This window comes from Melozone crissalis, unplaced genomic scaffold, assembly GCF_028551555.1.
Source record: "Melozone crissalis strain CALT ecotype California unplaced genomic scaffold, PUWL_Pcris_2 ptg000075l_1, whole genome shotgun sequence".
NCBI classification, from domain to species: Eukaryota; Metazoa; Chordata; class Aves; order Passeriformes; family Passerellidae; genus Melozone; species Melozone crissalis.
In genome coordinates, this window is record NW_026535852.1 from 2,764,704 (window position 1) to 2,781,053 (window position 16,350).

Genomic DNA, 16,350 nt, shown 5'->3' on the forward strand with positions numbered 1-16,350 from the left:
GGGTTTTGTGTTCCCCCTCTCTCCTGCAAAGCTGAGAGCTGGAATTTCAGTCGGTTTATAAAAACCTGCCTTGCTACTTTCAGTTTTGCTTTTAGTGTTCCTTTGTACCGGTTCAGAACTTTATCCCTTCCTTTGTCTCGTGGGGAAAGCGAAATAATCATAAAATAATCATAAAATAATCATAAAATAATCATAAAATAAAATAATCATCACCCTTCCTGTACGGCTGGAGGGTCGGATTTGAATTGAAGCTGGGCATAATTTAAAAAGGAATTGTTGAATCAGTTGTGTCCAGGTTTAGAGCAAATTTGGGGAAGAATCCCCCAAAGGAGCTCCGGTGGGAAAAGCGGATCCAATCGGCCCCTCCCCACAACTGGTCCGGGAAGGGAAAAAATACCTCCTTGGAGAAAGGTGGAAAAAAACCTGTTTATTAAACAATAAGACCAAAACAATATCAAACAATGAGACCCCTTGCCACTCTAAAAGAGATGACAAACTGAGAAAACCCCGGGTTCAAGCAGCAGCTCGCTCGGTCTCTGGTCGGTCCCTCAGTGCTGGAATTGTCGCAGGCCCGGCCCGGCCCGGTGGCCTCAGCTGCAGCTGCCGGTGCTCCCCTGGGTGTTCAGTCCAGAGCAGTTTCAAGAGCTCCAAAGAAAAGGAAAAAAAAAACAGTCCAGGGAACTTCTTTGCCTCAGCTAGCTAACACTAACTAAAAAGCAAAAGAAGAGCTCTGTCCTGCTGTCTGTCCGCAGACAACACAGTCAGGAGCAGGAATGTGGAGGAGCGAGTGCAGCGTCTGAAAACAAACTGCGCGCTTCTTCTCTCCCCCCCTTCACTCTCTGTAACACTCTTAAAGGTACAAAACTTATTATTGTGTGCGGACTTATTGTTGTTTCACGTTTCTTGCAGTTCCTCGATGACCTGAGCAGGTGGAGGGGGCTGCTGGTGGCTCCCTTTCCCCCCCCTGAGGGGCTGCTGCCCGCAGAGCACATTGCCTTTGTGACAGAGAGCGTTGCTGCTCGCCCACAGGACGGGCTCAGGGGACCCGACTCCTCCAAGGAGGTGAGGAAATATCCTTGTTCCTTGCGAAGAAAAGGGGGACAGAAATTCAGTATTATTGTATAGAAAAGGGAGACACACATTCAATATTCTTGCCTAGAAAGGGGTACAAAAATTCAATATTTTGCATAGAAAGGAAGTACAGATATTCAATATTCTTGCATAGAAAGGGGTACAAATATTCAATATTGCACAGAAAGGGGTACAAATAATCAATATTTTGTGTAGAAAGGGGTACCAATATTCAATATTCTTGTATAGAACGGGGGACAGAAATGCAATATTCTTGCTTAGAAAGGGTTACAGATATTCGGTATTATTGTATAGAAAGGGGTACGGATATTCAATATTCTTGCATAGAAAAAAGGTGCGGATATTCAATATTCTTGTATAGAAAGGGGTACAGATATTCAATATTCTTGTATAGAAAGGAGGTACAAATATTCAATATTATTGCATTGAAAAGGGATACAAATATTCAATATTCTTGCACAGAAAGGGGGACAGATATTCAATATTCTTGCACAGAAAGGGGGACAGATATTCGGTATTGCATAGAAAGAGGGTACAGGTATTCAATATTAATGCATAGAAAGAGGTACAGACATTCAATATTATTGCCTAGAAAGAGGGACAGATATTCAATATTCTTCCATAGAAAAGGGGTACAGATATTCAATATTCTTGCATAGAAAGGAGGTACAGATATTCAATATTCTTGCACAGAAAGGGGTACAGATATTCAATATTCTTGCATAGAAAATGGGGTACAGATATTCAGTATTATTGTATAGAAAGGGGGACAGATATTCAATATTCTTGCACAGAAAGGAGGACAGATATTCAGTACTGCATAGAAAGAGGGTACAGGTATTCAATATTAATGCATAGAAAGAGGTACAGATATTCGATATTATTGCCTAGAAAGAGGGACAGATATTCAATATTCTTGCATAGAAAAGGGATACAAATATTCAATATTCTTGCATAGAAAGGGGTACAAATATTCAATATTCTTGACTGGAAAGGGGGACAGATATTCAATATTTTTGCATAGAAAGGGGTACAGATATTCAGTATTATTGCATAGAAAGGGGGGACAGATATTCAGTATTCTTTCATAGAAAAGGCTTCCAGCTATTCAATATTCTTGTATAGAAAGGGATAGAGATATTGAATATTCTTGCATAGAATTGAGGTACAGAAATTCAATATTCTTGCATAGAAAGGGCTACAGATATTCAATATTCTTGCACAGAAAGGGGGACAGATATTCAATATTCTTGCATAGAAAGGGTTACAGATATTCAGTATTATTGTATAGAAAGGGAGATAGAAATTCAATATTCTTTCTTAGAAACGAGGTACAGATATTCAATATTCTTGCATAGAAAAGGGATACAAATATTCAATATTCTTGCATAGAAAGGGGATACAGATATTCAATATTTTGCATAGAAAGGGGTAGAGATATTGAGTATTATTGTATAGAAAGTGTGATATTCAATATTCTTGTACAGAAAGGGGGACAGATATTCATTATTATTGTATAGAAAGTGGTACGAATATTCAATATTCTTGCATAGAAATGAGGTACAGAAATTCAATATTTTGCATAGAAAGGGGTAGAGATATTGAGTATTATTGTATAGAAAGTGTGATATTCAATATTCTTGTACAGAAAGGGGGACAGATATTCATTATTATTGTATAGAAAGTGGTACGAACATTCAATATTCTTGTATAGAAAGGGGGTAGAAATATCCAATATTTTTGCATGGAAAGGAGGACAGATATTCAATATTCTTGCATAGAAAGGGGTACAGATATTCAATATTCTTGCATAGAAAGTGGTACGAATATTCAATATTCTTGTATAGAAAGGGGGTAGAAATATCCAATATTTTTGCACAGAAAGGAGGACAGATATTCAATATTCTTGCATAGAAAGGGGGTAGAAATATCCAATAGTTTTGCATAGAAAGGGGGACAGATATTCAATATTCTTGCATAGAAAGGGGGCACAGATGTGTTGTGATGTTATGGGGAATAAGAAGGGAATTGCTTCATTCAGATCACTCCATAATTAAGCTCCACTTTGTGTTTCAAGCAGACCCAGAGACATTTCGTTGAGATTTTTAGGAGCATTTTTCCCTGGAGAAATGGGGAGACAGGACCCAGGGAATTGTTGGGTTTTTGGGGTGAATTGTTGGGTTTGTGGGGTGCCCCGTGGCAGGGAGCAGTGACGGCTCTGGCTCCATGTCCTTAAAAAGCTGATTTATTGTTTTATGATCTATATGGTATTGAAGAATGGTACACTAGCCATGCTAAATGTGATAAATAGGTATGATTCGTGCTGATAAAAATTGAAACAGTAACCAATATTGATACAGTAATCAATATTTGAGAATAATAAAATAGTTAATAGCTAGAAGTTGTAATGCCAAAGAAGAGAGGGAAAGGAGGGGCTCCACTCACCCCCCCTTTTTCAGCAGATGTTTTCAAAGACCACAAGAAAGAAGCTGAAGGTACAGCTGCTAAAAATGACCAAGAACCTGGTTGGGTCCCAAGAAAATACTAATTATAAAAGACTTATTACTTTAATACGTAGATGCAGTAATACGTTAGTCTTAGCTTACATTATACTAACTTAGCACACATGCGTAACCCAAAAGTAAATTAAAAAACAACGAAAAAAACTGCAGAGCCTTCATCAGTGACGGCCCCCAAACACTTGTGCGACCGCCAAACCGAGTAGTAGCGCGTGCGTAGTAAAAACGGTGAAGAAAGCAAAACCAGAAAAGTGACAGACTGAAAGTAAAAAGAAACAGCGTTTGCACATGGCATATAAGAAGTAACTTTCACTTAGCAAGCTTGTACGTAAAGTAGCAAAAGTCATTAAACCCTGCCCTCCGTACCCCGCAGTTATTTTTACTTATACTATTATTTGAACCAAATTATCCCTTGTTGATATATTTTTAAACTATTTAATTAAAATTGTTATTATTTTTCATATTGTTTAACCTTTTTATAATGAAACAATTAAACAAACATAACATAAAGAATACAGAAAGGATGCAGACAGAGGGCTAAAAAGAGAATAATGAAAAATTTGCGACTCTCTCCAGTCCTGGCACAGCTTGGCCCTGGTTGGCCAAAGAGTGAAAATAATTGACATGAATCCAATGGAACAATCACCCGTGGGTGAACAATGCCCAAACACATTCCACAGGAGCAAAACAGAGAAGAAAATGAGATAATTATGGTTTTCCTTTCCTCCGAGGCTTCTCAGCTTCCCGGGAGGAATATCCTGGGCGGAGGGATTTTTCAGAGGATGTGAATGTGACAGGGAATGGCTCCAAACTGGAAAATTAGGGACGAAACTGAAAATTAGGGACAATTTCCTCCCTGTGAGGGTGGGCAGGGCTGGGATGGAATTCCACCCCTGGATCCCTGGCAGTGCCCACGGCCAGGCTGGAGCAGCCTGGCACAGTGGAAAATCCTTCTCCTGCTTTTTTAAATCTCCCTTGATGCCCTGGAGAAGAGGGATGGATCTCAGTGCCCCCAGGGAAGAGGAGGAAAGGGAAAATATCCATGTCAGGATGTGTCTGGAGGCTCTGACAAAACATCTGGGCTGCTGCTGGAACCCCAGAGCTCTCCATGATCCCGGGCTGGGATCGCCCCTGGGGCAAACGAAATGTGGGAAATGGATTTGTGGAGAATTTTCCAAGCAGCGTTAAAGGGGCTTTAATTCAATTTGAAGCCTTCATTTAAGTTTAATTTTATTTTAAACCCTAAAATCAGCATTTCTTCTCTCAAAGTTTGCATACAGAACTTTCTGTCAAACTTCCATAATCCTCCACAAATCCACTTCCCGCCCTGCCCTGGCTGTCCCTGAAGGGCCTCCTGTCACCCTGATTTCGTGTAATCAGGAAATTTTAGGCTCCTTCACCAAAATTGCACATCCTTGGTGTTCCAGGAGATCACATCCACGTGTGCTCATGGCCTGGCTGCTTCCCTGGCTGAGGATCTGTGGAAAATAATTCAATGTTCTTGTACAGAAAGGGGTACAGATATTCAATGTTCTTGTACAGAAAGGGGTACAGATGTTCAACATTCTTGCATAGAAAAATATTCAATATTCTTGTATATTCTTGTATCTCCAAGTTGTTGTTTATTTTTTATCTTATCAGGAGTTCTACACTAGGCTTAGCACATGAAGAGAAGGCAGCAAAAAAGCCACAAAATGTACAGTTCCAAGGTCTTCTAAAGCTGTTTATTTAATCTAATTAACTCTTTAAATGTGCTTTATTTCTGTCAAACTTCCATAATCCTCCACAAATCCACTTCCCACCCTGTCCTGGCTGTCCCTAAAGGGCCTCCTGTCACCCTGATTTCCTGCAATCAGGAAATTCCTGCAATCTCCTTCACCAAAATTGCACATCCTTGGTGTTCCAGGAGATCACATCCACGTGTGCTCATGGCCTGGCTGCTTCCCTGGCTGAGGATCTGTGGAAAATAATTCAATGTTCTTGTACAGAAAGGGGTACAGATATTCAATATTCTTGCATGGAAAAGGGTGCAGATATTCAGTATTCTTGCATAGAAAAATATTCAATATTCTTGTATATTCTTGTATCTCCAAGTTGTTGTTTATTTTTTATCTTATCAGGAGTTCTACACTAGGCTTAGCACATGAAGAGAAGGCAGCAAAAAAAGCCACAAAATGTACAGTTCCAAGGTCTTCTAAAGCTGTTTATTTTATCTAATTAACTCTTAAAATGTGCTTTATTTCTGTCAAACTTCCATAATCCTCCACAAATCCACTTCCCACCCTGCCCTGGCTGTCCCTGAAGGGCCTCCTGTCACCCCGATTTCCTGCAATCAGGAAATTCCTGCAATCTCCTTCACCAAAATTGCACATCCTTGGTGTTCCAGGAGATCACATCCACGTGTGCTCATGGCCTGGCTGCTTCCCTGGCTGAGGATTTGTGGAAAATAATGTTTTACTCTCCAAGTTGTTGTTTATTTTTTATCTTATCAGGAGTTCTACACTAGGCTTAGCACACGAAGAGAAGGCAGCAAAAAAAAGCCACAAAATGTACAGTTCCAAGGTCTTCTAAAGCTGTTTATTTAATCTAATTAACTCTTTAAATGTGCTTTATTTCTGTCAAACTTCCATAATCCTCCACAAATCCACTTCCCGCCCTGTCCTGGCTGTCCCTAAAGGGCCTCCTGTCACCCTGATTTCGTGTAATCAGGAAATTTCAGGCTCCTTCACCAAAATTGCACATCCTTGGTGTTCCGGGAGATCACATCCACGTGTGCTCATGGCCTGGCTGCTTCCCTGGCTGAGGATCTGTGGAAAATAATTCAATGTTCTTGTACAGAAAGGGGTACAGATGTTCAACATTCTTGCATAGAAAAATATTCAATATTCTTGTATATTCTTGTATCTCCAAGTTGTTGTTTATTTTTTATCTTATCAGGAGTTCTACACTAGGCTTAGCACACGAAGAGAAGGCAGCAAAAAGAAGTCACAAAATGTAGTTTCAAGGTCTTTTTAAAGCTGTGTTATCTAATTAACTCTTAAAATGTGCTTTATTTCTATTTTTCTACCAATAACTGATTATTTGTCTGCCACACAACATCTGTATTACAACTCTCCCTAACTAATCACTCTGTGCCATCAACACAGTGGAAAATAAAGCAAATAAAGAAGAAGAAAAAGATCAAACAACACCCAAAATCCTCCATTTTGTCTTCTGTCCACCTCCATGCTAAAAACCCAAAACTCTGAATTTTTATTAACTCTGCTGCCATCAGTTTCCTTGGGGAAAAGCTGCCTGAGCTGCTCTGGGAATGCTTTTGTTGCCTTTGGCAGGTGGGATCCATCCAGGTGGGCTCTGCCTCGGGAGATAAACAAATGAGCTGTGCCCTCCCTCGTGCACCCCTGGGCCAGCTCGGGTGGAAGATTTTAATTTTATTTTTATTTTTTTGTAGCAGAAAGGTCCGCAAAAACACCTGCATTGAAGCTCTCATTATCTACTCTTTTGGGGTGTGTTGGGGTTTTTTAACCTTCTTGGGTTTGCTTATGTTTTGCTTAGGATGGAAAATTTTCCATTTTTATGTGGATAAGAATAATTAATTTAATTTGGAATGCTCAGAAGTGAAGTCCATGTGAAAAATGAAAACTCAGAAGAAGTCCATGTAAAAAATGGAAACTAAAGAGGGAAAGGGCTGCTGGTTTATTTTGTATTTTGCTCTTTTCTGTGAACACAATGAAGTTCTCTTAATTTTGGTTAAAACCAGCTCTGGCTGTCACCCCATCCAGGGCCTGTGGAACACATTGCCCTTGGGGAATTTCTGGAATTACAAAAAAATCCATTTTTTTGTAGGATTATCAGTGACCTGGCCTGGTGCGAATGAGGGGGGACTCTTGTACACCTGGGCCAGCTCAGGGGGAAGATTTTAATTTTGTTTTTGCTTTTTGTAGCAGAAAGATGCACAAAAACACCTGCATTGAAGCTCTAATTATCTACTCTTTTGGGGTTTATTAGGTTTTTTTCTTTAATCTTTTGGGGTTTACTTTTGTTTTCCTTAGGATGGAAAATTTTGCATACTTATGTGGATAAGAATAATTAATTTAATTTGGAATGCTCAGAAGTGAAGTCCATGTGAAAAATGAAAACTCAGAAGAAGTCCATGTAAAAAATGGAAACTAAAGAGGAAAAGGGCTGCTGGTTTATTTTGTATTTTGCTCTTTTCTGTGAACACAGTAAAGTTCTTTTAATTTTGGTTAAAACCAGCTCTGGCTGTCACCACATCCAGGGCCTGTGGAACACATTGCCCTTGGGGAATTTCTGGAATTACAAAAAAATCCATTTTTTTGTAGGATTATCAGTGACCTGTGCCTGGTGCGAATGAGGGGGGACTCTTGTACACCTGGGCCAGCTCAGGGGGAAGATTTTAATTTTGTTTTTGCTTTTTGTAGCAGAAAGATGCACAAAAACACCTGCATTGAAGCTCTAATTATCTACTCTTTTGGGGTTTATTAGGTTTTTTTCTTTAATCTTTTGGGGTTTACTTTTGTTTTCCTTAGGATGGAAAATTTTGCATACTTATGTGGATAATAATAATTAATTTGATTTTTAATGCTCAGAAGTGAAGTCCATGTAAAAAATGAAAACTCAGAAGAAGTCCATGTAAAAAATGGAACTTAAAGAGGAAAAGGGCTGCTGGTTTATTTTGTATTTTGCTCCTTTCTGTGAACACAGTGAAGTTCTCTTAATTTTGGTTAAAACCAGCTCTGGCTGTCACCCCATCCAGGGCCTGCGGAACACATTGCTCTTGGGGAATTTCTGGAATTACAAAAAAATCCATTTTTTTGTAGGAGTATCGGTGACCTGTGCCTGGTGCGAATGAGGGGGGACTCTTGTACACCTGGGCCAGCTCAGGTGGAAGATTTAAATTTAATTTTATTTTTTGTAGCAGAAAGACGCACAAAAACCCCCTGCATTGAAGCTCTAATTATCTATTATTTTTTGGGGTTTATTAGTTTTCTTTTAATCTTTTGGGGTTTACTTTTGTTTTCCTTAGGATGGAAAATTTGGCATACTTATGTGGATAAGAATAATTAATTTGATTTTTAATGCTCAGAAGTGAAGTCCATGTGAAAAATGAAAACTCAGAAGAAGTCCATGTAAAAAATGGAAACTAAAGAGTGAAAGGAATTCTGGTTTATTTTGTATTTTGCTCTTTTCTGTGAACACAGTGAAGTTCTCTTAATTTTGGTTAAAACCAGCTCTGGCTGTCACCACATCCAGGGCCTGCGGAACACATTGCCCTTGGGGAATTTCTGGAATTACAAAAAAATCCATTTTTTTGTAGGAGTATCAGTGACCTGTGCCTGGTGAGAATGAGGGCACTCAGAAAACAGGAGTTTGAATGATGTCTCATCCCTTGCTAAGAGCTGGCCTTTCCTCCTTTATTCTGGCAGAGTTTTGATTTGGAATTGCAGCAGGAAAGCTGGAAAACCTTCCCTGAGGGTTTTTGCTCTGCCCTGAGCCAGTGGATTGTTTGTTGCCTCATTTCAGGGTCACAGGTTTTGGCAGGAGCTGCTTCTGTGGGCTCCCTTTATTTGCACTTTATGTGCAGCAATAAATTACATTTTACATCTGAGATTTTACTTGGGCAAGAAACACCAGGAGCATCAAGAGACCTTCCTGACAGCCTCCAGGTGTGGGTGTTGCTTGTGCCTGTTCTTTGGGTAGGAAGGGATGCTTAAATACCCTGTAAATACTTACTTAATACTTATTTTTTATTTATTACGTATTTATTATTTATTTAATTACTTATTTATTACTTATTTGTTTAATACTTATTTATTACTTATTTAATACTCATTTTAAATACTCTGGAGGTTCGCCCTCCACCACAGGCAGTGCCATTGAAGCTGGGACACCTCCGGTGTCACAGAGCTGGGGTTTCACCCTCAAGTTCAAAGTGATAAAACCCCACACTCTGCTCCCCTTTTCCTCTTGGGAAGGAAATTTTTCCCCCTCAGGATTAGCAGAAATCATGGAGCAGAAGATACCCAGCCGGGTTTTTGTTAGATATCCAAATGCCAGAAATAGAAATATGGATTGGGAGCTGACCTGGAGAGCTGGGCCCAGCGGGTGAGGGGGGAATTCTGTCCCTGTGTCCCCTCAGGCGATTCCCCAGCTGCAGAGCTGCCCCAGCGCAGGGAGGAGCTGGAGCTGCTGCAGAGAGCCCAGAGGAGGCTCCAGGATGGGCAGAGGGATGGAGCAGCTCTGCTGGCAGGAAAGGCTGGCACAGCTGGCATTGCTCACCTGCACAGGAGAAGCTTTGGGCTGAGCTCAGGGCGGCCTTGCAGGGCCTGGAGGAGCCCCAGGAAAGCTGGAGAGAGACAATGGCCAGGGGATGCAGGGACAGCACACAGGGAATGGCCCCACACTGAAAAATTACAAGTTTAGGCGGGATATTAGGAAAAAATCCTTCCCTGTGAGGGTTGGCAGGCCGTGGCACAGGAGAAGCTGTGGCTGCCCCTGATCCCTGGCAGTGCCCAAGGCCGGGTTGGACACTGGGGCTGGAGCACCTGGGACAGTGGGAGGTGTCCCTGCCATGGCAGGGGTGGCACCGGGTGAGTTTCAGGACATTCCTGTGCTGGCAGGAAAGGCTGGCACAGCTGGCATTGCTCACCTGCACAGGAGAAGCTTTGGGCTGAGCTCAGGGCGGCCTTGCAGGGCCTGGAGGAGCCCCAGGAAAGCTGGAGAGAGACAATGGCCAGGGGATGCAGGGACAGCACACAGGGAATGGCTCCACACTGAGAAATTACAGGTTTAGACCAGATATTAGGAACAATTTCCTCCCTGGGAGGGTGGGGAGAAGCTGAAATAGAATTCCCATCCCAGCTGTGGCTGCCCTGCATCCCTGGCAGTGCCCAAGGCCTGGTTGGAGCAGCCTGAGGTGTCCCTGCCATGGCAGGGTAGGAATGAGATCATTTTAAAGTTTCCCCCAACCCAAACCATTCTGGGATCCTGTGACTGAATGGTCTCGTTGGGTTTGTTGATTATTAACCAGAAATTCTCTGGGAATGACTTAGAAAGGAGACAGAACCCTTGGGGTTGTTTGTTCTGTCCTCTTGTTCCCTTGGGAAACATCCCAACACCAAAAGCTGCAGCTGGATTCCCTTGCTGGTGTGTAAACCATTTATTTAATTGCACTAAATAAACAGGTAAATTTAGCTGATGGTCTAATTATGAGCAAGTAGAATAACTGACAGCTCACCCTCAGCTTGTCCACCCAAAATAAGTTTTTTTCTTCCTTCAGTCAATGTTTTACATCTGGTGTGTGGGGGTGAAAAGCTGAACCTCGTGGAAGAGGTGTCACAGTGAGGGAAGCTGCTCTGAGGGAGTTGCGCTTTGTCTCCCCATGTTTTGCAACATGGCAAAGGCTGAATTTGTGATTTTTTTTTAGGTCATGAAGTCCGGTCTCTAAAAATTCTTTCGTGGGGGAGCAAGTGGTTTGTGTATCCAGTTGTGTCTCTTACTTGTGCAATGTTTCCTTCCTGGAAAAAGGAATTTTTGATGTAGATAAACATCTTGAACCCTTGTGGTTTAGTCAATGCTTCTAATTTTTATTTTTGAATTTTATAAATAATTTTTATAAATAATTTTATAAATAGATATAATTTTATAAATATTTTAAATTAAAATTAGGAGTTTAGGATTTGAGGATTTTAATATTTGCGGCCTATGAGATTTGAGGCCTTTGAGATTTCCCCACCCTGAGCTCTTTGTCCCTCACCACAACCTCTCAAATGGCTGAAGAGTTTTTGAGTTTCCTGTAGAAAATGCACCATCATCACACCTGCTGAAAGCAGAATGCTAAATGTGGTCATGAATTAACTTATTAATTTATGATAAAGTGAATTTTTAAAATATATCTGCCCAGTTTTTACCACTGCTGCATGTAAATGTCCATTCTGCAGAGCTTAACTTGAATTTTTTAATTAATCTAATCTACCTGCAGCCCTGATTCAAATGGCTGAAGAGTTTTTGAGTTTCCTGTAGAAAATGCACCATCATCACACCTGTTAAAAGCAGAATTCTAAATGTGGTCATGAATTAACTTATTAATTTATGATATAATGCATTTTAAAAATATATCTGCCCACTTTTTACCACTGCTGCATGTTAATGTCCCCTCTGCAGAGCTTAACTTGAATTTTTTAATTAATCTAATCTACCTGCAGCCCTGATTCAAATGGCTGAAGAGTTTTTGAGTTTCCTGTAGAAAATGCACCATCATCACACCTGTTAAAAGCAGAATTCTAAATGTGGTCATGAATTAACTTATTAATTTATGATATAATGCATTTTAAAAATATATCTGCCCACTTTTTACCACTGCTGCATGTTAATGTCCCCTCTGCAGAGCTTAACTTGAATTTTTTAATTAATCTAATCTACCTGCAGCCCTGATTCCAAATGCACTCAGAATTGATTGGGGATGAAGAATTCCCTGGGAATGGCAAAGGAATAAATTCATTCCAGCTGTGGGTGCACCTTGTAGTTAAACCCTTGTAGTTTAATTTTCTTCTTTTAATCAGCGTTCTTGCTTGGCGTTTCTGCTGAAGGAAACAAATCCAGATATAATTTTTCTTACAGCTCTGCTGCATTTTTCTTGCTTGGAGCTTTTAGAGCCTTGGAACTTTAGAGCCCAAAGATCAATTTGGGAATGATTCCTTGCTGTGGATATTTTTCTCTTCCGTCAGGGCTCAATCTTTGCTGCCTAAACCAAACCCCTGTCAGTAAATTATTCAATTCTGCAGTTCCTCTTGCAAAATCACAATATTGCTGCTGCTTGAGGATTTCTCCATCATTTTCCCCGACTGAAAGTCGTGCGTGTGCTCTGTTCTAGATTGTCAAGTGGTCAGAGTTTTGTTCACCCTTGGCCTATAAAGCTGGGGAGCCTTTTCAGTTCATGGCCGCAGCCAGTGTAGATAATTTCAGCAGCCTGGGCATAGCGTTCCTGGAGGACAGGCTGCGCATGGAGAACGGGATGGTGCCGCGCAGGATTGTTTGTAAGTACCCTGCTGATCCTTTTCGTGCCACAGCTTTCTTGATTTATGCTCATTTTAGCGTTTTGGGCAGCGGTTTTTTGTACCTACCTGAAAAATTTGCCATTTTTTTGGCAGTGTTTTCTTCCTGCTGGGATTCCAGGTTGATCCCTCTGTAGCTCTGCTTTGATTTTGGAGGATTTGGAATGGTTTGGGTTGGAAGGAAACTTAAAAATCATCCATTCCCAGCCCCTTTTTCTATCCCACAATGCTTTCAGAAGTTAGAAAATAATTTCTTTAAATTTTGTCTGTTAGCTTAGCAAATCTATTTTTGAAAATCCAAACTTGAAGTTTTTAGGCAAATGTTCTTTTTTTTAAAATATATTTTAAATTAACATCTATTCAAAGCTGAATATGGATGGAGAACAATTTGGGGTGGAATTTTTTTGGCCTTTTTTAATGGGGTTTGTATTTGCTTTGCTGATTTTTTAGTGTAGATCAGAGTGCACAGGCAGAAATGAGGGAATGACAAAATCAACAGCATTGAGCTGAATTGCAGGAGTTTTTTATACCTACCTGAAAAATCTGCTTTTTTTCTGGCAGTGTTTTCTTCCTGCTGGGATTCCAGGTTGATCCCTCTGTAGCTTTAGTTTAATTTTGGAGGATTTGGAATGGTTTGGGTTGGAAGGAACCTTGAAAATCATCCATTCCCACCCCCTTTTTCTATCCCACAATGCTTTCAGAAGTTAGAAAATAATTTCTTTAAATCTTCTCTGTTAGATTAACAAATCTATTTTTGAAAATCCAAACTGGAAGTTTTTAGGCAAATATTCTCATTTTTTTCCATATTTGAAATTTAAGTATATTCAAAGCTGAACATGGATTGAGAACAATTTGGGGTGGAATTTTTTTGGCCTTTTTTAATGGGGTTTGTATTTGCTTTGCTGATTTTTTAGTGTAGATCAGAGTGCACAGGCAGAAATGAAAGAATGACAAAATCAACAGCATTGAGCTGAAGTGCAGGAGTTTTTTATACCTACCTGAAAAATCTGCTTTTTTTCTGGCAGTGTTTTCTTCCTGCTGGGATTCCAGGTTGATCCCTCTGTAGCTTTAGTTTAATTTTGGAGGATTTGGAATGGTTTGGGTTGGAAGGAACCTTGAAAATCATCCATTCCCACCCCCTTTTTCTATCCCACAGTGCTTTCAGAAGTTAGAAAATAATTTCTTTAAATCTTCTCTGTTAGATTAACAAATCTATTTTTGAAAATCCAAACTGGAAGTTTTTAGGCAAATGTTCTCATTATTTTCATATTTGAAATTTAAGTATATTCAAAGCTGAATATGGATTGAGAACAATTTGGGGATGGGATTTTTTTGACCCTTTTTTATGGGGTTTGTTTTTGCTTTGCTGGTTTTTTAGTGTAGATCAGAGTGCACAGGCAGAAATGAAGGAATGACAAAATCAACAACATTTAGCTGAAGTGCAGGAGTTTTTTATACTTACCTGAAAAATCTGCTTTTTTGTTGGTAGTATTTTTCTTCCTGGGATTCCAGGTTGATCCCTCTGTAGCTCTGCTTTGATTTTGGAGGATTTGGAATGGTTTGGGTTGGAAGGAACCTTGAAAATCATCAATTCCCACTCCCTTTTTCTATCCCACAATGCTTTCAGAAGTTAGAAAATACTTTCTTTAAATTTTGTCTGTTAGATTAACAAATCTATTTTTGAAAATCCAAACTGGAAGTTTTTAGGCAAATTTTCTTTTTTTTTTTTAATATATTTTAAATTAACATCTATTCAAAGCTGAATATGGATGGAGAACAATTTGGGGTGGAATTTTTTTGACCCTTTTTTAATGGGGTTTGTTTTTGCTTTGCTGGTTTTTTAGTGTAGATCACAGTGCACAGGCAGAAATGAAAGAATGACAAAATCAACAGCATTTAGCTGAAGTGCAGGAGTTTTTTATACCTACCTGAAAAATTTGCTTTTTTTTTGGCAGTGTTTTCTTCCTGCTGGGATTCCAGGTTGATCCCTCTGTAGCTTTATTTTAATTTTGGAGGATTTGGAATGGTTTGGGTTGGAAGGAACCTTGAAAATCATCAATTCCCAGCCCTTGCTGTGGGCTGGGAGCCCTTCCTCTATCCCAGGGTGCTCCAAACCAGAAGTTAGAAAATACTTTATTGAAATCTTGTCTCTTAGACTAACAAATCTAATTTTGAAAAATCCAAACTGGAAGTTTTTAGGCAAATATTCTCATTTTTTTCCATATTTGAAATTTAAGTATATTCAAAGCTGAACATGGATTGAGAACAATTTGGGGTGGAATTTTTTTGGCCTTTTTTAATGGGGTTTGTATTTGCTTTGCTGGTTTTTTAGTGTAGATCACAGTGCACAGGCAGAAATGAGGGAATGACAAAATCAACAACATTTAGCTGAAGTGCAAGAGGACAGGAATATTCCCCCAAAAGATTCTGATGGGAAATTCTGTCTCTCTTGGTGCTGTTTTACATAAATATTCCCCCAAGGAAGGCTGGAAGCTGAGGGTGTCCCATTCAGTCCCTTTTTTAAAATGTTTTCTGCCTCCTTTTATTCCCAGTGCTGTGTGGGAGCTGCTCCAGAACAGGAATTCCCTTGGGATATCAAAAAATAAAAGAAGAAATCTTGCTCAAATCTTGCTCAAATCTTCTCCAAAGGGGATGCAGTTTCATAATAAGGAAAGCTGGATTAACAAAAATTTTGTCCATCAAGTTTCTCCCCGGATTAAAAGCACAATAAATTGGTTTGGCTGTGTGTGAGTGGGGAAGGATTCAGGAAAATGTTTCATATTTCAGATTTATCCTTGTGATGAGGGTTTTGTCTCTCCTCTTTGCTCTGCACGTTTCTTGCTGGCAATAATCATCTTTGCTCTTCTCTTCTCACTTTATTTGCTCTGAATTCACGTTTCTGTCATTTTCAGGGGAAAAGGGGAATTTTTAACAGTTCTTCTTATTTTCTTGTTTTCCCTTGGATTCTTAGCTCCCAGATCTTGCTGTGCTGGATCTCTCTGCCTTTCTGCAGGCTGAAATCTGTTCAAATCTCTTTTTACTCCCTTTCCTCGTGCCAAACCTTTATCTGCAGCCTTCAGCAGCGCAGGGGACGTGGTTCAATATCTGCCTTACCCAACACCATCACTTTATTCGCTTATTTCAAAACAGTTTATTTCAAAACAGCAGCAGTTTTAAACCCTGCCCTCCTTAGAAGAGCTGTGTTTTTCCAGAGGTCTTTTTCCTTTTTCCTTTCTCCTTTCTCCTTTCCTTTCCTTTCCTTTCCTTTCCTTTCCTTTCCTTTCCTTTCCTTTCCTTTCCTTTCCTTTCCTTTCCTTTCCCTTCCTTTCCTTTCCCCTTTTCCTTTCCCCTTTTCCTTTCCCCTTTTTCTTTCATTTCCCCTTTTTCTTTCATTTCCCCTTTTCCTTTCCTTTCCCCTTTTCCTTTCCTTGATATTTCCTTTCCTAGAAATTTCCTTTCCTTTCCTTGAAATTTCCTTTCCTTGATATTTCCTTTCCTTGAAATTTCCTTTCCTTTTCTTAAAGTTTCCTTTCCTTTCTTCATTTTCTCCTTAGATTTATGGTATGAGTGCAGATCTCTGTTGTCCTGAGGGGAAATAGGATTTGTTGCATCAAATAAGTGAAGTTCTTGCTGTTACAGGGAATTTATGCTTAAATTGGATTCTG

The 16,350-nt window shown here is 39.8% G+C and overlaps 1 protein-coding gene across 1 annotated transcript in view; it reads left to right on the top strand.

The window, feature by feature from the left end:
• Positions 1-16,350, top strand: part of LOC128946144 (biotin--protein ligase-like) — a 66,979-nt gene that overhangs the window by 4,564 nt on the left and 46,065 nt on the right. The window contains exons 2-3 of the mRNA XM_054290061.1: positions 910-1,062; positions 12,505-12,667. Of these exons, the coding sequence (XP_054146036.1) occupies positions 910-1,062; positions 12,505-12,667 (316 nt within the window). The remainder of the gene's footprint in view (positions 1-909; positions 1,063-12,504; positions 12,668-16,350) is intronic.